This window comes from Callithrix jacchus, chromosome 5 (genome assembly GCF_049354715.1).
Source record: "Callithrix jacchus isolate 240 chromosome 5, calJac240_pri, whole genome shotgun sequence".
In the NCBI taxonomy this organism is placed as follows: domain Eukaryota; kingdom Metazoa; phylum Chordata; class Mammalia; order Primates; family Cebidae; genus Callithrix; species Callithrix jacchus.
Genome location: NC_133506.1, coordinates 13335106 through 13360730, shown reverse-complemented (window position 1 = coordinate 13360730; position 25625 = coordinate 13335106). Strand labels below are relative to the sequence as shown.

The 25625-nt window shown below is 44.6% G+C and overlaps 1 protein-coding gene and 1 pseudogene across 4 annotated transcripts in view; one reads left to right on the top strand and one right to left on the bottom strand.

Moving 5' to 3' along the window:
* Window positions 1-5540, top strand: part of FERMT1 (FERM domain containing kindlin 1) — a 48710-nt gene extending 43170 nt beyond the window's left edge. For all 4 annotated transcript variants that reach the window (XM_078371331.1, XM_078371330.1, XM_008995731.6 and 1 more), the window contains exons 14-15: window positions 663-804; window positions 3013-5540. In XM_078371331.1, the coding sequence (XP_078227457.1) occupies window positions 663-804; window positions 3013-3186 (316 nt within the window). In that variant the 3' untranslated portion in view covers window positions 3187-5540. The remainder of the gene's footprint in view (window positions 1-662; window positions 805-3012) is intronic.
* A 2697-nt stretch (window positions 5541-8237) lies between these two features.
* Window positions 8238-13804, bottom strand: LOC100388081 (putative elongation factor 1-alpha-like 3; annotated as a pseudogene).
* Window positions 13805-25625: the final 11821 nt, after the last annotated feature.

Sequence of the window (25625 nt, the reverse complement as noted above, 5' to 3'; positions counted from 1 at the left end):
CTTAAGCACGTTAAAAAAAAAAAAAAGTAGCTGTGCCCTTTGCCTGGAATACTCTTTCCCCAGATATCCTCATGGCTTACATCCTCATGCATATCCATTTTTTTTTTTTATTAAATGTCACCTTTTCACTGACCTTCCCTGACCTCCCTGTTTTAAATGGTAACCACCTCATTGCCAGTATTCCCCGTACCCCTCCAACTTCATTTTCTTCCATGATCTGTCTGGCATATGTATGTCCTGCTTATGATCTTCTCCCTCCTCATTTTCTTCCATGATCTGTCTGGCATATGTATGTCCTGCTTATGATCTTCTCCCTCCTGTAGTCAGGAATTTTCCTTCCATTTAGCTCACTGCTATATCCCCATGCCTAGAACAGTGCCTGACACAGTCGGTAATAATTTTGAATGAATGTATTTGATTCCATCATATTTTACTTTGATGTCAATTTCACTTAGAGACCATCTGCCGGATAGCCTTCATTCTTTTTTCATGCTGTTTATATCACAATAAAAATGCCCCCCGGCAGAAAGTTAATCTTCCATTGCCCATTCCTCCAAAATGATTTAGAAATACCAGTAGTATCCTTAAGAAGTTATATGGAAATGAACATCATATTATAGAAAGCAGTTGATTCTCTTAACTAATATTATGATTCTTTTCAGATTTAAAGGAAGCAAGAAAGATGAGATTCTGGGAGTTTCATATAACAGGTTGATTAAAATCGATGCCGCCACCGGGATTCCAATGACGACGTGGAGATTCACAAATATCAAACAGTGGAATGTAAACTGGGAAACCCGGCAGGTACAGTGAAAGTTTTTGATGTTCAGTGTTGAGCCTATAAATGTGTGTTCCCTCAGAATTGCAGATTATTCTGATTTTTAAAAGGTGGTCTTCTATTTAGAGCTAAGAAACCACAGGCATGTGGTAATTGTCTGCTATGTAATCATGCAATTCTGAGCAGCTTCCTAACAAGCACAGGCCAAATGCTCTTGCATTAGCACTGGAAGCTGGCTTAGTCTCCATTCAGACTTCCAATACAGACAGGTTCTAAAATTGCTAAGAGCAGTTTGATTAATTTCTATTGACTCAGCATAGGATTATATAGGATTTAGGTTGATTATTACTTAGCAGAAACTACTGGAGCTGTAACTGCTATGCAATATAAATCCAAAAAAGTCCTCATCTAACTGGTTGCCAAGAAATCTGGTTGAGGACTCGAAGATTCAATTGCTCGCCTGGAGATCACTCCAGTCCCAAAAAGGAAAAACTGCTGAAGAAGCAAGTGAGGTGCATAACGTTCACTGAGAAAAGCTTCGCATTTTTTTTTTTTTTTTTTTTTTTGAGATAGAGTTTTGCTCTGCCACCCAGGCTAGAGTGCAGTGGCATGATCTCGGCTCACCACAACCTCCGCCTCCCAGCTTACAACAGTTCTCCTACCTCAGCCTCCCAAGTAGCTGGGATTACAGGCACGTCCCACCATGCCCAGCTAATTTTTCTATTTTTTGTAGAGATGGGGGTTTCATCACTTTGGTCAGGCTGGTCTCGAACTCCTGACCTCGTGATCTACCTGCCTCAGCCTCCCAAAGTGCTGGGGTTACAGATGTGAACCACCATGCCTGGCCAAGCTTTAGTTCTTAAAACCAGGAGCCCTCAAACCCTTAGCCTGTGTTACAGCCTCCCGTCCTCTCCCAACCTAGAAGCTAAGTTCAGGCCAGGCCTGTATCATGGAAAATTCTAGATGCAGTTAGAGGCACCTTAGCATCCTGCCACAAATTTAAAACATTCTTTTCAGTGCTTTGGGATGCTGAGGTGGGAGGATCAGTTGAGGCCAGAAGTTCGAGACCAGCCTGGGCAACATAATGAGACCCTATCTCTACAGAAAATTTTTAAAAAATTTAAAAAGCCAAATTAGCCAGGTGTGACAGTGTACACCTGTAGTTTCAACTACTCAGCAGGAGAGGATCACTTGAGGTTCAAGGTTACAGTGAGCTATGATTGTGCCACTGCACTCCAGCTTGGGTAACAAAACGAGACCCTGTTTCATTCATTCTTGAACTAATGAAAACATCCTGATGTTGCTGATATAGTCAATCTTCCCTCATTCCCTTGGCATTCTCGTTTTCCAATAGAAGGTCATTGATGAAGAGGGATGATAAGAGGCCCACACATTTGTGAAGAACCCTGGCTTCCTCTGAGCAGTTCTGATAACCATCTGGGTGCTTATTTGTAAAGTCAACGTCAGAGATTAGATGACTTCTCAGGCTCTAAAGCCTTGATGTATATTAGGATCACCTGGAGAGCTTTAAAATACCACTGCCCAGACCCAAGGCCAATTAAATCTAAATCTCTGGGAGTAGGGGCTAGGCATTAGTAATTTTTAAAGTTCTGCAGGTAATTTTAATGGGCAGCCAAGGTTGAGAAACAGCAAAGTCTTTAAGTCTTTCTCCTAGAGCTTAGAGTTTATGACTTTCATCTAGGAGAGGGTTCAGGGCAGTGGCGGTAGGAAAATTCAAGCAGACCTTTTATTATCCATTAAAGAGCCTGCAGGCTGGGTGCATTGGCTTGCACCTGTAATCCCATCACTGGGAGGCTAAGGCACAAGAATCACTTGAACCTGGGAGGTGGAGATTGCAGTGACCTGAGATCATTCCACTGCACTCCAGCCTGGGTGACAGAGAGAGACTCCATCTCAAAAAATAAAATAAAATAGCACACTGCCCCTCAACACAGGGAGTGCTTGGGAAATCCTTATATTTAAACTACAAACAGAAAATGTGTTGGCAGTTTTTTAACCAGATGTGCAGCAAAGTTGACACCACCAGAGGGCGTAAAGAGAGCAAAGATGTTTTCTGGAAGCGTTTAATGGAAGTGATGGTTTTCTGTGCGTTTTAGGGGGATATCCATCTGTCATCCACCTCAGCAGCCCTCAGCTCCAGGGGCCAGTCCGGCAAAGTGCCCGTTTCTCATCATTTGTCAGAGTTTAAACTTCTCTGGGCCTTCCTCTTCCAGGTGGTAATCGAGTTTGACCAAAACGTCTCTACTGCGTTCACCTGCCTGAGCGCAGATTGCAAGATTGTGCACGAGTACATTGGGGGCTACATTTTCTTGTCCACCCGCTCCAAGGACCAGAATGAAACACTTGATGAGGACTTGTTCCACAAATTGACCGGCGGTCAGGATTGAAGCAAGCGCGTGCCTGCTCGACTCACACCAGCAGGGCAAGCCAAAGGCGCCCCTCCCTGGAGGGATGGGATCCATGACTTGCTCAGCACGTAGATCCTGGACTAACTGACAATATCCGTTCACCTCTGGTCACCCGGAGCCTCACCTTATTTCAAACCCACTGGGTTTTTCCCTTTTGGCACGTCCCTTTCCTTACTTTGCTCTGTGCTACCAGGAAGGAGCCTCTCTTGTTTTTTCTATAAAATAGGTGGGCAGGAGAAAGGGGGGTGCCCTAAGATTGCTCTAAGGCCCAGCCTGTGGCTACAGATCTGTGACTTGCAGAAGCTGCCAGTTGTATGACTAGAAGTTGTCCTTGTGCTGATCTGTCTCATTACTAAGTCAATGGAGAAGACAAAGGTAAAAATCATGTATCTGGTTTACATCATAAAGTACAATTCTCATTTTACAAACTCAGGTATGAAATGAAACACCTGTCCTTCATGGAAGTGATTTTAGCTCCTGTCTTTTCAAAATGGCAGAGGGAGTTCCTACACACACATTTTCCCTGGAGGCCAAGTCTAGGGGCAGAAAGGGGAGGGGCAGGGCTACCAGGTAGCAGTTGACGACCAAAGGCCCGAGCAGTGGCCCTCAGTGTCATCTGTCCACAGCGCTATCTGCCAAGATGACCACTGACCCACATCTGGTCTTGGTCATTGGTCTCAGGTTTCTCCTGCCACCTGCAAGCCCCATTCCATTCCTACAGGTCTCTCGGCCATCAATAAGTCCTTTGTGAAGACGTGGGTGACACAAGGGTACAGGAAAACCCATTCCTCAATGCAGATCCACATCTCAACTGCTTCTACTCTGCATTGGCATTCAGGAAGACAGGCACAGTTCTCTCTGTCCATAGAAACACCTCCCAGCATCAAGGATTCCAGTCAGGTCTCTATCCCAACTGGTCAGGGAGAGAAGGGCAGACCTATTGTCAAAGACCACCATGTCCAAGCTCTGATGGCTCCCCACTGGCTGCCACCACAGGGACTTTGGGCTGGTCTGGGTCATGGGGAAGCATCCCTCTTACTGCTGGTCAGATACCAAATCTCCTGGATTTGGCATCTATGTTGGTACAACTCCTGGCCTTCTCTGTAAAGGCCTTTGGCTTTTGTAAATCACAAGCCAGTAATAGGCTTCCCCCGCTCGGTGTTTTGTTGTGTCATCTCTGCCTTGAGACCATGCTTGCCTTAAGAGTGAGCCAATTAACAGCTGCCTGAATTGTCATTTTCCATTTCGGTTTGTTAGAGGTGGAAGGGGTGGGTTTTGAGAAGGTTAAAAGCAGTACCCAAAGTAAAGGGAAATATCAGACAATATTTTATCATTTTTTTATAGATGTTCTCCTGCCACACAAAGAATTTGGGCTGCAAGTATAAGGCAAAGGCTCCAATCCTATTTCTCCTAGGATGCATTCTTCGGGAGCCTGGCCAGAGTTCCGAGGCCCACGAGCGTCAGCTGTTGTTTTATTTCCCAACAAAGCCCTCTGACAAATGAGACCTCAGCAATTCCGGGAGCCACGTACAGACAGCCTTGGCGAGGGGCCCCAAGGTCCTGAGCCAGCAGCTGCCATCTGGAAATTCCTCTTTTAGCCTCTCCTTAGAGGTGAATGTGAATGAAGCCTCCCAGGCACCCGCTGAATTTCTGAGGCCTTGTTAAATCTCGGAAGTGGCTTAGGCATTTGGGAAATGTGGTTTACATCATAAAGAACTTGATTTGAAATGTTTTCTATAGAAACAGGTGCTCAGTGTACGGTGTTATACATGGTGTTGGTCATTTCTCAGTCCTGGACTCTATCATTTTGGAACCTTGCCAGTTATTTAAGATTATAACTGGCCCTGCATTAAAATAATGTATCTTGATGTCAGATTTTACCTGTTTGCTGCTGAGAACATCTCTGCCTAATTCACCAAAGCGGACCTTCAGTTCAACGCACTTCCCTGGCTTTTCGTGGTTGTCTGACATTTCCATGAAAACAAAGGAACTAACCGGTTTTGCCTTGAGAGAGTGAGCCAATTAGCTGTAACCAAACAAAGGAACAAACTTTGTTTGGTTACAGCATTCAGGGGAGCATTTCTTCTGCGACACACAGCAACATCCCACAGAAATAAACAAGCGTGACAAGAAAACCCTAAATGCTACTGTTCCAAAAAGCAACTTAACATCTTTTTTATATTGGATGCAAAAGGTCACCCAACCTCCTATGATGAAATTTTAAATTAATGGGCGCCTTTCAGCATCGTTTGCTTCCTTATGTACACTACAGTCAGAAATCTGCATTTTTTATTCTCTTATATGACTTGTAAGTAAAAAATTTATATAGATTTGAGTACGGTCCTGTTGTGTTCTCTCCAACCTACTGTCTCCATGAAGGTGACCGTTTTTTCTGTTAGAAATGTGTCTCTCCTCACAACACCAAGATTCCAAGTCTTTTGCTCCCATGGTATCGGGAGTGGCAGATCACGGGCGGGGGTCCTCGAGAGCACCTCAGAAACCTCACTTAACCGGTGGTTTCAACTCCTTTCTCACTGACTTGGTCACAAATTTTCTGGCATATCCTGCCTTATCGTGAGCTCTTTTGTCTCTTTCTAGGCCTATATTTAAAAAAAAAAAAAAAAAAAGCAAAAAAAAATATCCAGCAGCAATACAGTAGCAGAAGCCTCTGATTCTGACCGCTGATGTTGAGGGCACTTTGCTTTAATGACATGCAGTTTATAGATACTCCTTTGTGCAATTCTGACGTCAGCCCATAGGGGGTAGAAATGGCTTGCTTTACAAAGGAGAAGGCTCAGAAGGTGAACCTGTCCAAGGTCACACAGCCAATGAGCAGTGTTTGTAACCCAGCAAACCCAATGCCGGTTACCCCAGCTCCAGAGCAGGCTTTCCCAAGCTCAGGCTCACACCAGTAAGAGAGAACCAGGGGCATTAGGAGCAGTTAGCTGCAGGAGGCTAGACCAAAAAGGTCTGGAAGCCAGAGAAATGAGGTGCTTAGAGAGTTATTTTGTTTTTTTTGTTTTTTTTTTTTAATTCTGGGAAAGTTTTACTTTTAGTCCCAAGGTCAGAAAAGTAAGGAAATGAGGAGGCTTTAATTTGAAAACTCATTTTTTGATACAAGAAGTCAAGATATTTTGTAATACCTGTTTTCTAAAATCACTTAAAAATTTTTTTAATTCACAAAATTTCTTTTTTGGGGCTGGGCATAGTGGCTCACCTTGTAATCCCAGCAGTTTGGGAGGTCAAGGCAGGAGGCTCACCTGAGCTCTGGAGTTCAAGACCAGCTTGGGCAACACAGTAAGACCCCATCTCTACGAAGGTTTTTCTAAATTAGCTGGGCATGGTGGCACACACCTGTAGTCCTAGCTACTTGGGAGGCTGAGATGAGAGGATCCCTTGAGCCTCAGGAGTTCAAGGTGGCAGCGAGCTATGATCATGCCATCACACTCCAGCCTGGGTGACTCTTTCTCAAAAAAAAAAAAAAAAAAAAAAAATTTGGCCGGGCACGGTGGCTCACGCCTGTAATCCCAGCACTTTGGGAGGCCGAGACAGGTGGATCACGAGGTCAAGAGATCAAGACCATCCTGGTCAACATGGTGAAACCCTGTCTCTACTAAAAATACAAAAAATTAGCTGGGCACAGTGGTGCATGCCTGTAATCCCAGCTACTCAGGAGGCTGAGGCAGGAGAATTGCCTGAACACAGGAGGCGGAGGTTGCGGTGAGCCGAGATCGCACCATTGCACTCCAGCCTGGGTAACAAGAGCAAAACTCCATCTCAAAAAAAAAAAAGAAAAAAACAATTTTGGCTTCTACATTCAGTATCTCTATATTCATTTTCATTATTCTCTCATACAAATGTGACTTTCCTGCCTCCTTCCCCTCCACCCCTGTCACCCAAGAATCTCTCAGTGGTAGAGGGAAGCGGGGAGCATTCCTCTTTATTATTTCACCCATCTTCCCTTCTCATGCCCCCTACGTCCAAGGTCTCTTGAGTCTAGGAAATCATAGCTGGAGAATCTGAAGGTCAGCCCTTGGCCCTCACTTGCATTAAAGTTTTTCCAATTCCTTGCACCTCACTGGAGTTGTGTGGAAATATTGAATGCTATCAGAAAGAGGGAAAAAAATTAGCTGGTTTTTGTTCTGTCCTCACCAATGCCTCTGTAAGCCCTGAAGTTCAGCTGTCTATTCTTGGGATGGTGGTTCTCAGACTTCTTTAGCAAGGAACTTTTCTTGCTATTAGGTTAGTGCAAAAGTAATTGCCGTTTTTGCCACTAAAAGTAATAAGTGAAAGTAGGACCCTAATGAATTAAGCCACCCCGAGCCCAGGGTTTCATGGAACCCAGTTTAGATGCCACTACACTGGATGGTTTAGAAAAAGCCATCCTGGGCCGGGCATGATGGCTCACACCTGTAATCCCAGCACTTTGGGAGGCCAGGCAGGTGGATCACTTAGGTCAGGAGTTCAAGATCAACCTGGCCAACATGGAGAAACCCCATTTCTACTAAAAACACAAAAATTAGCCGGGTGTGGTGGTGCACACCCGTAATCCCAGCTACTCGGGAGGCTGAGTCAGGAGAATCACTTGAACCCAGGAGGTGGAGGTTACAATGAGCCAAGATCGTGCCATTGCACTCCAGTCTGGGCGACAGAGTGAGACATCATCTCAAAAAAAAAACAAAAAACAACAAGAAAGACATCCTGACATTTGCCTACTCATCTCATCAAGACTCAGTGATGGCTCACATCTGTAATCCCAGAATTTTGGGGAGCCAATGCAGGAGGATTGATTGAGCCTAGGAGTTCAAGACCAGCCTGGGCAACAGCAAGACCCTGTCTCTATTTAAAATAATCATAATAATTTTTTTAAAGGCTCAGTTATCTCAGAGGAGTCCCAATTTTTTAAAAAACCTGAATAAGAATGCTCCTGACTATCACCTGTGGGGAAGATTCTTTCCACTAAAAGGATTTACCTTCTTTCTCCAACTCACTGTGTGAGCTCCAAAAACACCCATAAGTCCCCATGTGCCTCAGTGTCTTCGGTCATTACAGAGGAAAGATCCTATCACCACATCTCCCCAGCCACTGAAAATGACAAACACTGCCTGAGGACTTAACAGGATAGTGTCTCTTTTCTCATCCCTGGAAGTTGGAGGGTGAGGCCTCTGACTGCTCTGACAACCCTCAGAGGCAAAACTGGACCCTGTGGAGAAGGCAGAGCCCTGTGTGAGAGAAGCAGAAGCCCTGGAGGAGGGGAGGGCCCAATGCCCCCATTCTGTGTCCTCTGACTCAAGATTTCTGTTGATGGACATCAATGGGTATTTATGTCCCTCTGGTAACAGGGAGGGCAAATGAGGTTCAAACATACAGACAGCTATGACTGCACCACTGCACTCCGGCCTGGGCAACAAAGCATGACTCTGTCTCTAAAAATCAAATTTTAAAATAAATTCGTAAACATATGTATTATATAAATAAAAAAATACATATATATATAACTTTAAGGAAAGAGTAGGGCTTGCAACAAGGCCTGGGATCGGGGCTCAGTGCATAGGCTCTGTTGCTGGTGATGAGGTAGCTGGTTTGGGCCCATCCCCTATCTGGTATGGGAGGCTATTGGAAGACAGCAATGACCTCTTCCAGGCAGTGCTACGGAGGTCGGGAGGCAGGACTAACGGTGGGATATTCTGGGAACCCAGGAAGGTTAGGGATGAAAGTCTGACCAGGTGCCTACAAAGGGGCCCTGGATCTCTGTGCTACCAACTGAACTTCCTGAAATGTCACTAAAGAACCAACATTATTGGCAGCCAGCCCAGCTCCTGTGACCCAGTGTTATTTTAAAAATTTATATATATAGCAGAATCACTGTTGCGTTTCTAGGAGTTACAGACATCCAACTTCAAAATAGAAATAATTTCATTGCTATTGAGGGTGAGATTCCAAGCATTAAACCCACGTGGACTGCAACTCCAAGTGTGGTCCTTGGCCCAGCAGCACTTGTCAGAAAGGCAGACTCTCACAAGGCCAGGACTAGGGTGGCATAGTGACGCACCCTGGGCACAGCATTTAAGGAGGTCCTTCCCATCAGGGTCGTGCAGGGCACCTCCTTAGCTCACACTAGTCCCACCTCTGAGGTCTGCCTAGACCATTCTGAGTCAGAGTCTGACTCTTAACAAGACTCTCAGCTATATGCATGCCCAGAGAAGTTTAAGAAGCTTTGGCCTTAGAGATGTGGCATGGATTTGGCAGGGATGATGTCAGACACCAGAGAAATTGTCAAGAAAGGGTGTAGGTGTCATAAATTCTGCCAGCCAGTGCACTGAGTTAATGATGTTTCCCAAAATTCACATCTACACAGAACCTATGAATGTGACCTATTTGAAAATAAGGTCTTTGCAGATGTAATCAAGCTAAGATGAGGTCATACTGAATTAGGGTGAGCCCTAAATTCAATATGACTGGTGTTCTTTAAAAATGGAAAAGAGAGGCTGGGTGGGGTGGCTCATGCCTGTAATCCCAGCACTTTGGGAAGCTGAGGCGGGTACATGACCTGAGATCAGGAGTTCGAGTCCAGCCTGGCCAACATGATTAAAAACCCATCTCTTCTAAAAATACAAAAATTAGCCAGGCGTGGTGGTGGGTGCCTGTAATCCCAGCTACTGGCAGGATGAGGCAGGAGAATCACTTGAACTTGGTAGGCAGAGGTTGCAGTGAGCCAAGACCACGCCACTGCACTCCAGCCTGGGAGACAAGAGGAAAACTCCATCTCAAAAAAAAAAAAAAAAACAGGAAAAGCAGCACAGAGGGGGAAAGTCCATGTGATGATGGAAACAGAGGCAGGGGTGATGCAGGTACAGGCCAAGGAGTCCCAAAGACGGCCAGCAAACACCAGAAGCCGGGACGAGGCAAGGAAGGATTCCTCCCTGCGCCCTTCAGAAACAGCACGGCCCTGCTGCCATCTTGATTTAGGACTTCTAGGCTCCAGAACTGTGGGAGAATAAATTTCTGTTCCAAGCCACCAGGCTTATGGTAATTCATTACAGCCGTTCTAGGAAAATAATGCAGCCAGAATCTTCATATCTTGTAAAATGGGGATGCTGCCTTTCCACTCTGTCACTGGAAGAAATATAAGAGAGAATGATGCAAAAATGCTTTTAAAACCAAAATATGCAAGACAAATGTAAAGTATTATTTTTAACAAGAACATACTTTTAATTGGAAAAGTATTTCATCAGCTTATTTTCAAATAAGTGTGATGGTTTGTGTGACAGTTTGGACCATTGTTCAGCAAACATCGGCTCCCCCTCCTCTCCCACCGTGGGTAGCATATACTACCTGCCCACTTGATGTTGGGCTTAGCCGTTTACCTCCTTTGGCCAATGGGATGTTAGTGGGCATGATGTGAGCAGTGGCCTCTGCTGTGCTTTTGCAATTCCTTTGCACTCTTGCATCCACTGTGAGAACAGGATTCCCCAGGTCATCACCTGAGCCACTGAATGGAATCCATGCAACAGAGCTGAATGGAGTCCACAGCCTACACCAAGCCGAGCTAGATCAACTGACCCACAGACAATTGGTGTGGGAATAAATTCTTGTTATTGTAAGCCACTGAGTTCTAAAGTAGTGTGTTAAGCAGCATCACTGTGGAACATCTGACTAGTGCAGGATGAGATATCCCCGAAAAGTAGAATAAGAAATCTATCTCACTCTAGCAGTGTCCTAAGACACAGCTGATAGCATTTCAGAGTGTGTCTTTCTCGTCTTTATACCACCCTGTCTCCTGGTTTTTGTTTTTTGTGTTTTAATACAATATCTATTAAGCTATTCAAAATTCATGGAAGTTGGCTAGGTGCAGTGGCTCATGCCTGCAATCCCAGAACTTTGGGAGGCCAAGGCAGGTGGATTACCTGAGGTCAGGAGTTCAAAACCAGCCTGGCCAACATGGAGAATTCCCATCTCTACAAAAAATATAAAAATTAGCTGGGCGTGGTGGAGTGCGCTTGTAATTCCAGCTACTTGGGAGGCTGAGACAGGAGAATCGTTTGAACCTGGGAGGTGGAGGTTGCAGTGAGCTGAGATCATGCCGTTGCACTCCTTCATTGATTGCATTCCATCTCCACCACAATCAGGTCATGCTATATCGGCCACTCGGGTGTAATAATCTGGGACCTTTGTACCATGCATGTGCTTTTCTTCAGAGACTCCAGTGTCTCTCCACCAACAGAACCCCATTATCCTAGTCAGGCCACTGAGTTAAATAATTTGCTGAATTTCAGGGTAAGTTGACAGGTTGCCATACCAGTCAAATAGGCCCCAGGAGCAAGAGGGATCCCAGGAGGGTAAGGGGCTTTGCACACCAATGATAGAGCAAGTGAAATCAGCTTCCACCTCTCCAAAAAGCAGTCTCAACAATAATATAGCAAACATTTACATGGCTACATGAATTAGCAAGCTAGTGTGTATTAAGGGGTATCACTTTGGCCTCCTATTCAATTCATCATCCCCTAGGTGAGACAGGGTACTGTCAGCCCATTGTGCAAATTAGGAAGCATGCAGTGGTGCACCGGTAAATGTTTGCAACTTTATGGGCTGGGAGAACACTGATGTGCCAATTCCCGCGGTGTAACAGTTCCCACCACAGCCAACATGGCGTCAGTGAACACAGAGTTGGGAAGACATGCAAACATCCATCTCTCCAGCAGGGATACACCAGCTCCAGCACACACTGGAACTGTGCACAGAGAGGTCAAGCAACTTGTCAAGGTCACTCAGCTAGTATGTGGGAAGCAAGGATCTGTATGCAAATCATCTGACTTGAGCATGCTCCTCAGTACCACTCTTGATTTCCCAGGAGAATGGCAAGGCCTCCTGAGCCAAGGACCCTAGATAGTCTTTACTTGTGACAATGTCCCTGAGTTGATTTTTCTCAGAACATGTTTAAGTAAGACCTACAAAACTCCATAGACACTTTTTTCTTCCGATGACTTTACACTAGGTTTCAAATGCCAAAATCATGAAAATTGCTACTAAAAAGTTCTCAGCTTCCCACTGTTGGTCCAATATGACATTTGTTTGCAAATCTGGGTGAGAGGTAGAGTTCAGAAGGGGAGAATAGAGTTCTGCCTTTTTCCTGACAGAGATGACACCAAATCAGAGACCCTTTCACTCCTACAACTGGTTGGCACAACTCTCACTAGTGCATGGCAATGGTGCCAAGTCTCACGAGAAACAGGCAACTTTTCCTTAGGGACCGAGCTCTGTTTCTCGAGGCTGCATGAAATGTTTTTACCCTGACCTTTTGTTCCTTTTATACAGTTCTTTTAATCAGGTAGACATCAGGAGAGCAAATAGGCAGCCAACACTTAGCAAGAAGCTGCTGAATCCATTGCATGTAACTCAAGCAAAGTTCACTCTTTTAAGACAGGGGGCTGCACACATTACCGTGGGGTAAGAGCCACACATGGGCACAGTTGGTCAGATATGAGACCACAGGGATTTGTGAGGCATGCGCTGCTTAGTATTCATGATTTCTGTTTTTGTTTTGTTTTTGAGATGGAGTCTCACTCTGTCACCCAGGCTGGAGTGCAATAGTGCCATCTCAGCTCACTGCAACCTCCACCTTTCAGGCTCAAGCAATCCTCCCACCTCTGCCTCCCAAGTAGCTGAGACCACAGGCACACAACACCATACCTGGCTAAATTTTTTTGTATTTTTGGTAGAGATGGGGTTTTGCCATATTGCCCAGGCTGGTCTTGAACTCCTAAGCTCAGGTGATCCACCCTCCTCAGCCTCACAAAGTGCTGGGATTACAGGCATGAGCCACTGCACCCAGCCAGGCATTGCCAGTCTTTAGGGGTGAGTTTCCATCCATGGAACTAAGGCGTGTCAGCACTTACCTCCAGCATGTTGTCACCATTCCAACCAGAATTTGGCACAAATGCTGCTATATCAGAGTTATAGCCAATTTTCTTAATGCAAGTGCTGACTTCCTTAACAATTTCTTCACATCTCTTCTGGCTGTATGGTGGCTCAGTGGAATCCATTTTGTGACTACCAACAATTAGTTGTTTCACATCTGGAGTGTAAGCTAGAAGGGCAAGCTCACAGTCCGCCTACTCTTGGAGATACCAGGTTCAAATTCACCAACACCAGCAGCAACAACCAGGACAGCACCGTCAGCCTGAGATGTCCCTGTAATCATGTTTTTGGTATAGTCCCTGTGTCTCGAGGCATCAATGGCAGTCATGTAGTGCTTGCTGGTCTCAAATTTCCACAGAGAGATACCAATGGTGATGCCACATTCACACTCAGCTGTCAGTGGATCCAAGACCCAGGTGTACTTGGAGGAGCGCCTTCCCATCTTCTCAGCCTCCTTCTTCAGTTTTTCCATGGCTTCTTCTGTCAGCGTCAGTGCATTTGGAGATCAGATGGCCAGTAGTGATGGACTTGCCCAAATCTACGTGTCCAATGATGATGATGTCGATAAGAGTCTTTTCCTTTCCCATTTTGGCTTTTAAGTGTGGCTTTCTTGTCACCGGTGTTCTGGGGGCAAACCCATCGTGGAAAAAAAAAGCCGTATTTTTTACTTACGATGGGTTTGTTGGGATGTAGCCCCATTGTAAGTTGAGGAGCATCTGTAACTCTATAATGCTGCAATACATGCATCATTCTAAATATATGAAAAAGACATATGAAAACAAAAAGAATGGAGTGATTAGTTTTGTCGGAATCAAAGACAGAGGATTTCCCAGAGGAGGGGGCTTTTAAGAATGAGTAAGAGTTTGCCAAGTGGAGAGAAGGGCAGCAGTTGGGTGACATTTGGCAGAGGGGATATCAGGAGAGGGAGCCAGGGAATGCTCGTCCCCATGACATGCTGTGATCAAGTTTGCATTGTTAAAATCTAAGTCCAGGGGCTGATGGAGAATGGCTGCAAGAAGGCAGGTCACACTAGAAGTTGGAGAATCAGTTCACAGATTGTTGTGATCGCCTGAGGACAAGCAGACACTGGGCTGGAGCCAACCCTTGCAAAGAGACATAAGGAGTTTTGAGAGCTGCCTCAGAACTAAAATAAGCAGACTGCAATTGTGGTCAACACCATTTTTTACCCACCAAAGCCACTTCCCTCCTTCCTTGCTAACAGAACTTGATTTGAGATGAATCAATGTCTCCAGATCAGTCATAGATGTATACCAATGGTCTGTGCCAATTATGACAATCTTACTCCCTAACTTATCAGCTTCCTTTGCAGGTTAGTGGGGCTGGGAAGGGGGTGTGGGATCCAGTTCTAACAAATGAGGCCTAAGAGGAAATATTCTGTGGAGATTTCTGGGAAAGGTTTTTCCATCCTGATAGAAGGGAAATTCAGCCGGCTTTACCCTTCACCTTCTCATTCTTCCTGCCTTGAATGTGGATGTGATGACTGGAGTTGCAGCAGCCATCTTGCACCCAGAAGGCAACAGGAATGAGGATGGAAGGAATATATTAAAAATGGCAGAGCCTAAAAACAGAAAACGTCCATGTTATCATGGAACAACTGAAGAGAGGCCAGTAGCTGCCTAGTTCTGGACTTTTTGTTATGTAAGAAAAATAAATGAATGTATTTAAGCCGTTGTTAGGTGGGGTTTTTGTACCTTAAAAATGAACACATTTCTAACTGATCGTGGTGAGCAATGAACGATGAATTTTAGAGTAATGGAGCAGAGGGTCAACTTGACCCTACAATCTCTAGCTTGACTGATGGAATGAATGGAAACCCAATTCGTAGATAACTATAAAGAGTGTCAGAAGAAGGGGAGGTCGGAGGACATAGATTTTCTTTGGGTGACTAACACTTGAGTCACGCCTGATATAGTGGGATTCTGTGACGTATGTGTGGACCTTTGCAGTGGTGCTGATCAGACCATCCTTGGAACCACCCTTGGAAAATTCTCAGCAAAGCCTGATTCTCCATCTCTGTAAGTTTCTCACTGTTGATGAATTTTCACTACTTTCATGGGGGTTTGATTTTTGAAAATATCTGAGACTACATAAGGTGAATTATGAGATTATGATAAATAAAACATTTGGGTGAGTAATTTAATAAATAAAAATAACCCTGATAATTGTGGAGTGTGCATGTGTGTTTCAGAAACTCCTCCTGAAAGCAATTTCAGAACATGAATTACAAACATGTTTTTGATACTGGAAGCACCATTTGCAAAAAGATTTTACCTACTAAGTAATTTTGCTGAAGACTAAGTTTTGCCAGATACTCTTTCTTATCTCTCTTAAGAGTTGGGAATTCAAACAACCTCTCAAGTAATACAAGCAAGTATTCTTCATGTTCTCAATACTCACCCCTCAAAAATGGTCTCAAAGTTCTAATCTTACGTCCTTTATCAGATTTACCTTATGAAATTGAATGTAATTTCTGCGGCAATAAAATGGAAATAATAGCATTTGCCTCCCTCCTAAAATAAGTGTGGTGAACAAGAGTTGGTCAGCAACACCTAGAATTTGGAGTATCTCTTGTGGATTCCATAAATTATTTGGCACAATTAATAATTGCTAGTAAAGAGACTGTGTTATTAATGTATGATTGAGGATTAATAATCATATATTTTTAATCTTTCCAGAAATGACAAAATGCCATCACTATTAAAATCTGCTTCAAAAAAGTACCTAACTTTCCAATTTTCTGAGATTACTACGTCCTACCCTCTGTTCTTCTCAGCCCTCTGCATCCACCCCTCAGCTGTTGAGCTCACCTGCACATTGTCGAGCAGTGCGACATCATCATATGGGACCAGCCTCATCTTTTCACTGTGCCCCTGTCCTCACCATGTCTTAATCCCTCTTGTTCCAGTGAGGGGTGCCTTCGGAGTATTGTCCCCTTGTGTCCTCTGAAGGACTTTATTTCTGCAGTTTCCTCTTCTCTCTTCTGCATCATTCACCTCTCCTCCGTCCCCGGTGCCTTCTCATCTAATCTGTAAACATGTTCTGCATCTGTTGGGGGTTTAAACACAGCTGCAAAGTCCTTGACAGTCTTTCCATCAAGAAGGGGGTATGGCCAGGTGCGGTGGCTCATGCCTGTAATCCCAGCACTTTGGGAGCTCAAGGTGGGCAGATCACTTGAGGTCAGGAGTTCAAGACCAGCTTGGCCAACATGACAAAACCCCATCTCTACTGAAAATACAAAAAATGAGTGGTGGCATGCGCCTATAATCCCAGCTACTAGGGAGGCTGAGGCAGGAGAATCTCTTAAATCCGGGAGGCGTAGGTTGCATGGAGCCAAGATTGCACTACTGCACTCTAGCCTGGATGTCAGAGCAAGACTCTCTCTCTCTCAAAAAAAAGGGGGGGTATCTACGTCCCCACTAATTAAATCTGGATGGGTTTGTGGCTAGATTGACCAATAGAGTACAGCAAAAGGGATACTATGTGACCTCCAAGCATACAGGTCATGGAAGGCCATGCAGCGTCTGTCCTGTTTTCCGGAGCACTCCTTCTTAGAGCCCTGAGGCCACTGTGCAAGAACTTCAATTATCCTGGGGCCACCATGCTAGAGAAGTCACATGTTGGTACTCCAGTCGACAGTCCTGGTGGAGCCCAGCCTTCTGGCCATCCCCATCAAGGTGCCAGGTATGTGAGTGAAGCCACCTTGAATCCTCAAAACTAGCCCTTTCAACAGCTCAATACCACCAATGACCCCAGTCAATGATACATGGAGCCAAAGAATCATCTAGGGGGTCTCTAACCAAATTCCTAACACACAAAATAATGGAATCAAACAGCAGGTCCTCAATTCATATTGTTTCATTCATTATCATTTTGTTATAATGTTGATGAGGATAAAAAAATCAGTCGATGGTCTCTGTGAAGTTGCAGGTTCTCCCCATGTCTGTGTGGGTTTTCTCCAGGCATTCTGCTTTCCTTCCATGTCTCAAAGTTGTGCATATCAAGTTCATTGGTGTGTCTACATAGCTCACGTCTGAGTGAGTGTGTATGTGTGTGTGAGTGCACCCTGCAATGGGGTGGCGTCCTGCCCAGGGCTGGCTCTAGTCTTGCACCCTGAGCTGCTGGGCAAGGCTCCAGCCACCTGCTACCCTGAACTGGAATAAGCAGGTAAATGATGATCTTACTTGTTTTTATTAACTTTCCTTCCTTCCTTCTTTCCTTCCTTCCTTCCTTTCTTCCTTCCTTCCTTCCTCCCTCCTTTCCTTCCTTCCTTCCTTCCTTCCTTCCTTCCTTCCTTCCTTCCTTTTTCTTTCTTTCTTTCTTTCTCTTTCTCTTTCTTTTTTGAGACAGAGCCTTCCTCTGTCTTTCAGGCTGGAGTTCAATGGTGCAATCTCAGCTCACTGCAATCTCTGCCTCCCAGGCTCAAGTGATTCTCCTGCCTGAGCCTCCTGAGTAGCTGGGATTACAGGCGCCTGCCACCGCGCCCAGCTAATTTTTGTATTTTTTATTAGAGACAGGGTTTTGCCATGTTGGCCAGGATGGTCTTGAACTCCTGACCTGAGGTGATCCACACACCTCGGCCTCCCAAAGTGCTAGAATTACAAGTGTGAGCCACCACACCCAGACTGATCTTTCTTAAATACATGTATAGCTCACATTTATTTTAAAATTTAACATTAGAAGTGTTTTGGTTTTATTTGTAAGTTTGCTGATGTTTTGTGACCAGAAATATCCCACAGGAACTTAATTCTTGTTTGTATCAATTCACCTAATAGCAAAACTGGTTTCATTACACATGGTTTCATTTAAAGTCACAGGTTCTAAGAACCTATAAACAACATTAAGTGAAGATATACTGAATAATGACTTGTTTTAAACCACTAAGTTTTGGGATACTTGTTAGCAAGAAATAACCACAACAATGTCCCCCACCTTAAACAATTTTTAAACTCTTCCTTGCCCTATCTTTCTGCTCCATCTCACCACAAAACTTCTCCAGAGAGTTAAGAAGGCTAACACATGCTTTCCCGTGTTCTAACTCATTCCTCTCCTGCTTCAGTCTCGGTACCCTGCTCTTGTCCAGGTCATAAATGTCTCCTCTTAATTAGTCTCTAAAAACCTGATCAGATATCCTCTCCTCAATGAAACACAGGCCTCCCGTCTTTCATGATCCCAAACTTTCCTGAGTTTTCTTCTACCTCCCTAACTGCTCCTTCTCATGCCCCTTAGCTCATTCCTCCTCCTCTGAGCACCTTCAAAGGATAGAATGAAGCTTCTCTTCTCTCTCCATTAATTTTCCCTAGGTGACCTTATCCATCTATTAGCTGTAAGCAACATCTCACACTGATGCCTCTCAAATGTAGCCCCAGCTCTCCCCTGAATTCCAGAGCTGGGTTGCCAACTGTCTCCTCAACATTTCCTTTGGAGGCCTGACAGGCATCTCAAATGTCATATGGCCAAAATAAGCCTGTGGTTTCCCTACCCCTCTACGGTTGCTCTCTCAGATCTCTCTGTCCCAGGAAATGGCATCTCAATCCACCCAGTTCTCAGCCAGAAGCCTGGGGATCCTCCTTCATGTTTTCTTTCCTCTCATCCCTCATGTATGAGTTTTCTGCAGCTGCTGTAACAAATTGTCACAAATTCGGTGGCTGAAACCAACCCACAATATTTGATATGGTTTGGATTTGTGTCACCACCCAAATCTCATGTCGAACTGTAATCCTCAATATTGGAGGTGGGACCTGGTAGGAGGTGACTGGGTCATGGGGGTGGATTTCTGCCTTTGGTGCTGTTCTCATGATCGAGTTCTCACGAGATTTGGTTGTTTGGACATGTACGGCACCTCCCGCTCTTCCTCTTTCTCCTGCTCCAACTGTGTGAAGATGCTTGCTCTGCCTTTGCCTTCTGCCTTGAGTGAAAGCTCCCTGTGGCCTCCTCAGTCAAGCTTCCTGTGTAGTCTGTGGAACCATAAACCAATTAAACCTCTTTTCTTTACAAATTGCCCAGTCTCACGTACCTCCTTATAGCAGTGTGAGAATGAACAACACAGTATTATTCAGCCATAAAAAGGAATGACATCTTGACATGTGCCGCAACATGGATCAACCTTGAAAACTATGCTTAGTTCAACCAGAAACCAAAGGACAAATATTGGATGATTTCACTTATATAAGGTACCTAGAATATAGAGACAGAAAGTAGAATAGAGGTTCTAGAATACTTGTCTCATGGGTACAGAGTTTTTGTTGGGGATGTTTCAGGTATAGAAAATGTTTCAGATATAGATAGTGGTGATGGTTACACAATATCATTATGAATGTATTTAATGCCACTGGAGTGCACACTTAACAAATGGTTTAAATGATAATATGTCATATATATTCTACAACAATAAAAGTAACAACAACAACAACACACACATTTATTGTCTCAAAATTCTGGGGGGGACAACCCTGAAATAAGTTTCCCGGGGCCAAAGTCAAGGTGTCGGCAGAGCCACACACCCTCCGGAGGACCCCGCCCAGTTCCTTGCTGCATTCCCTGCATTCCATGGTACCTTTCTCTATCTTCAAAGTCATCGTGTAGCGTCTTCCTTTGGTTTTGTTCTTGTTGTTGTTGTTTTGTTTCTCTGAGACAGGATCTCCCTCCGTCACCCAGGCTGGGAGTGTAGTGCAATCACAGCTCGCTGTAGCCTCTGCCTCCCACCTCAGCCTCCAGATTAGCTGGAACCACAGGCATGCACCAACATACCTGGCGAATTTTTATTTATTTATTTATTTATTTATTTTACCTTTTTTTTTTTTTTTTTTAGAGATGGGGTCTCACTATATTGCCCAGGCTGGAATGCAGGGGCTCTCCACAGGTGTGATCTCACTACTGATCAATACAGGAGTTTTGACTTGCTCTGTTTCCAACCTAGGCTGGTTCATCCCTCCTTAGGCAACCTGGTGGTCTCCCGACCCCAGGAGGTCGCCATATCGATGCCGAACTTAGTGCAGACACCCAGTCAGCATAGCGCACTATAGCCCAGAACGCCTGGGCTCAAGTGATCCTCCCACCTCAGCCTCCCGAGTAGCTGGGACTACAGGCATGCACCACGGTGCCCGGTCCTGGCTAATTTTTAAACTTTTTGTAAGGGGTGGGTCTCCCTATGTTGCCCAGGCTGGCCTTAAACTCCTGGGCTCATGTAGAGATTCACTCAGGGTGGCTGGCAAAACATTAAGGACAATATTAGGAAAAGTTGTAAGATTATAGTCTCAAACCTTTTGGAAGGCCAACAAGGTTTTATTAACTTATGGAATGGGCTGAAGGCAGCCAGTTCTTATCTTAGAGAATTAGGTCATAGGATGAAGATTAGGGATAATAGAAGCTGTCTGTTTACCCCACATTCCTTTGTCTCTGCTCTACTTGTTTACTCATGTAAACTTTGTGTCTGATGGTCCTCCGGGGGAGGTCAATGTGGGGGTGGGGATCACCTGTTACTGGTGTTTACTCTGGGCTCCGGAACCAAAAGCTTTTATCATTCATAAAACCACTCTTTTAACCACAAGTGTGTTGAATTAGAACCTCCGTTATTATGTCTATGTTGAATAAATGTGAGGGGGAACAGCAACTAGGGGTCATTAGCTACAATTGCCCTCTGAGAGCAGCTGATGACCCCATATCCCAACTCTTACACTGTATTCTGTCTGAGAGTGTATTTTATTCATCCATCTCTGAGTCAGGGTCTGCAGGACAGACTTCCACAGATGGTGATTGACATCTCAGGTGGTGACCCCGACATCAGGTGATGACCCCAACATCAGGTGGTGACCCCGACATCATCAGTGCCACAGGTTCAAGCAAACCTCCCACCTCGGCCTCCCAAGGTATTGAGATTACAGGCATTAGCCACCGTGCCCGGCCTCCCTTCCATCTTCACATTGCTTTCTCTATAGTGAGATCTTCTTCCTCCCTCTTCTAAGAACATCAGTGATTACATTCAGGGCCCCCTGGGATAATCCAGGATAATCATCTCATCTCAACGTCTTCACTTTAATTACATATGCAAAGTTCCTTTTGTCGTATAAGATAACATTTACATGTTCCAGGGACTAACGCTTGGTTATCGTTGGGGACTATTATCCAGCCTAACAAAACTCACTTCCAATCCACCAACAGATCTGTTGATTCTACTTTCAAAACATAGTTCAAATCTGTGTGCTTGTCTTCACCTTTACTGTCAGTACTCTGGGGGCAACATCCCCCCTCCCAATGGGCATTTTCAACACCTTCCTGAGGTAACTTTCCAGCTTGCTTTTGCCTGCAATCCACACAGCAACAAGGGTGTCTCAGACAGAGCAGGCTCTTTCTTGCCATTGCCTGGAACATTATTCCTATGGCCCTGTGCACGGCAGCTCCCTCTCATCCTCAGGTCTCAGTTCAAATGAAGTCACCCTTCTTGATGACCATCTCCACTCTCCTTTCCAATTCCTTTATGTTACATCACCCTGTTTATTTCCTTTATAACTCTTATTGCAATCTGTAATTACCCACTATGCACCCACAGATATTAAAACATTAAAAATAAATAAAAATGTAAAAATCCATAATTACCTTGTTCATTTGTTTTCACATTGTATTCCCCAACAGAAGGAAAGCTCCTTAAGAGGAGGGACTATGTCTGCTCTGGCATTTAGAACAGTATCTAGTGCAGAGCAGCCTTCAACATGATGAATGAATGAATGAATGAATGAATGAATGAAACAATGAAACTGACACTGTAATCAAGGCCTGTATCAGTCCAAATAAACAGGCTATGCTGTGGTAACAAGCAACCTAAAACCACAAAGGTTTATTTCTCATACTATATATGCATTGTGATCAGCCCTGGGGGAGCTCCAGGCTGATGAAGCAACCACCAGCCCAAATAGTGCCAACTGCCATGCCAGTGAGGAAGAAAGAGCTTTGGAGGGCCTCACACCTACAATTGGATGGCATTATCTGGAAGTGACACACATCCCTTCCTGTTGCAAATCATTGGCAAGAACAAAACAAGGAAACGTGGCCCCACCCAACCACAAAGGGCCAGGCAGTACAATCCCACCAGTAGCCAAAAGAGGGAAAATCTGAACGATGTGGGCAATAGCCCTAATGACTACCACTGAGCCTTTCACAAAATGACCCCAAATAACCTTTTCAATCTCTCCTCCCTGCACTCCTCCTCCATGGCCCCTACCATCCTCCCACTCTTCCACCATATTCAACCTCCTCTTTGCTCAACACACCATTCCTTATCAAGCCTCCATTCCTTTCACATTCTAGGTCCTCCGCCTAGGATGCTCTTAAGAGGTCACCATTATTCTGACCATCGGCTAGTTTTGCCTGTTCTTGAATTCCATAAAAATAAACCTGTATAGTGTATACTCTTTTCTGTCTGGCCTCTGTTATCCAACACAACATCTATGAGATTCATTCATCTGTGTTGTTAAGCGTGGCATAGTTTCTTCTTTTTTGTGGCTGTATAGTAACCCACGGTATGACTATAACATGATTTATGCATCAATTTTCCTATTGATGGTCCCTTGGGTTGTTTCCATTTTGGAGCATTTATAAAGTTGCTATAAACATTATTTTGGTGGCTATACATACTCATTTCTCTAGAGTATAAACCCAGGAGTGTAATTGCTGAGTAATAGGATACATATATGCTTAGCATTCATAGATACTGCCAAGCTATTTTCCAAAGCAGCTATACCATTTGACATTCCCACCAGCAGTGTAGGAGTTCTAGCCAGGCATCACTTGAGCCCAGGAGTCTCAGTGTAGCCTGGACAACCTAGTGAAACCCCACCTAAAAAAAAAAAAAAAACAAAAAACCTATATTTGCTCCACATCCTAGGCATCACTTGATAGTGTCAATCATTTCAATTTTGGCCATTCAGGTGGTATACTATAGTATTTCATTGTGGCTTAAATTTGCATTTCTATGGTAAATGATGTTGAGCACATGCTCATAGGCTATTCAGCACGTGTTTTTTCATTCAACAAAATGTTATTGAACATCCACACTGCATCTGCATGTTTCTGTAGCAATGGGGAATAAACAACACTTGAGCTTCACAAGAGCCCAAATCATTGCTTTGTTTGTCAAGCACTTTTATTTTTGAAAGAATTTTTGTTAACATATTAGAAATCTAAATAAATGCACAGACAACCCTGACTGCTCTTCTGTGGAAAATTCCAAATAAGGGAATGTAGGTGATCAGAAACAGGAGAAGGAGAAGGCACAGCCACAGTCATTCATTCATTCAGTATATCTCTTTCTCTTTCTCTCTCTCTCTTTTTTTTTTTTTTTTTTTTGAGATGGAGTTTCATGCTTGTTGCCCAGGCTGGAGTACAATGGTGCAATCTTGGCTCACAGCAACCTCTGCCTCCTGGGTTCAAGCGATTCTCCTGCCTCATAGCCCTTAGTAGCTGGGATTACAGGCATGTGCCACCATACCCAGCTAATTTTTGTATTTTTAGTAGAGATGGGGTTTCACCATGTTGGCCAGTCTGCTCTCCAACTCCTGACCTCAGGTGATCCACCCTCCTCGGCCTCCCAAAGTGCTGGGATTACAGGTGTGAGCCACCATGCCTGGCCCAGTAAATCTCTCTTAAGCATCTATTGTGTGCAGGTGCTGCCAGATACTCAGATGCAGCTGTGAACAACCTGTACACACTTCCTGGACCAACAGAGCTCACAGATGAACTTTTTGTGATGCGATAGTGTGCTCACCCCGTGCATGATTTCTTTCTGTCTTCTACCCCTTCTAGGCTGGGAACTGCTTGAGGGCACGGTCCAAGTCCTGTTCATCTCTGAGCCCCCATGTTATATACTGGACACCTGGATCATGCACCAGCATGGTCTCAAGATATGTATACTGAATGCTAAGTCAATTTCATTTACTTTACAGATGAAAACTATGAGATAGACAGAAGTTTAAGAACACAGACATTGTACCCAGAAAGATGGTAGATGTGATGAAATGAGAATCCAGCATCTTGTGTCCCAGTTAAGGTCCTTTTCATCTAGTATGCTGCCTCTGGCTGTGGTAAATTCCAGAATATAATTTGTAAATTTTCCTATTCACTGTCCCATCCCACTTCCTACAGTCACATGCAAAATAAAGTGGCAGGTTAGAGTCTGACCTCGCATTTCTGTTTGAATCTTTTCCACTGTGGATTTTTAAAGGATCTTGAATGGTATCTTTTAAAATTCGAAGCATTCCATCAATCGTCATGCTGAAATCTGACTTGGTGAGTGACACGTCAACAAGAAAATAAACATGGTCTCAACCCATTACTACTTTATTTCCTTCAGATCATTTCCTCAGAGGCAGGTCAGCCACGTCAGTGAGCCCACTCAGATATCTTGGTTTCTAACACTTGAAAGCCTCTTTTCTACATTCCATTTCAGGAGAGCTGGCTCTTCCCGGAGATTTGACAACCTGGTACCGTCTCCTCCCACAATCACCCTCCCATTCCTCTGGCTTATCTCTGGTGTCAAAGAAGAATGTAATCTTCAGGCTTGTACATTCCGACTCCATATTTGGGGGAAAACCCCTCAGCATAGCTGGCTGGCATGTGGAGGGCAGGGCAGGGGCAGCCGGCTGAGGAGTCACTGGTCACCTGGGTCAGCCCTCATCACCCCACTGTAGGCTGCAAGAGCTGTAAAGAGAGGTGGACAGGACCCACTTAGGAGATACCAGTTCTGGGTCTTGGGGGCAGTCTGTATTGGGAGAATTTATTCCTGGAGTTCTGGGGATGAGATGAGAACAGCAGGGGTCAGAGCCCCTGAAACTGCCCAGTGTTTTGATGCTTACCAGGTGTGTTTTCTTAGCCATACCTGCAGGAAAAACTCACTCTGCTAATATCAGGGCAGGAGAGACCAGGCCAGCTGTGCAAATAAGCCCAGAGGCAGTGCGAAGCAGTGAGAATTAGATCAGCTTTCCTTCTCACTGGGTAACTAGGAACTCAATGCTGTGTAACCTCAGACAAGCCAATTTCCCTCTCTGGGGCTCAGTTCTCTCCTAAAATGGACAAGGAAGGGTGGGACCAAGATCTATGTCTCTGATTTTTATCTAAATCCATAAAATGTGGCCAAGTATATAATTACTGCTCTTTTTCCCCCTGAGGCTGTGGTTTTACTGTCAGTCTAAACTTGTAATCTTCTTCTATGAGATTTTTCCCACCAAAATCATGAGTGTGGGGAATCTGAATTGGAAAGTTTTCTGGGACTCAATTTTCCACCTCCACTTCTACACATTTCTCCATCTCAACTCTCACCTTAGCCCTTCTCAATGCTGGGATGCTAGAGGATTTGGGCTGTGCATTTCAGGAACTTGAACTTGATTTTTACTGTTTTGAGTCCTGCCGCATCCGCTCCTGGGCACTGTGGAGAACATCAAGATCCTCTATGTACAGGGTTATGCCTTTTCCCATTCATTTGTCGGGAACAT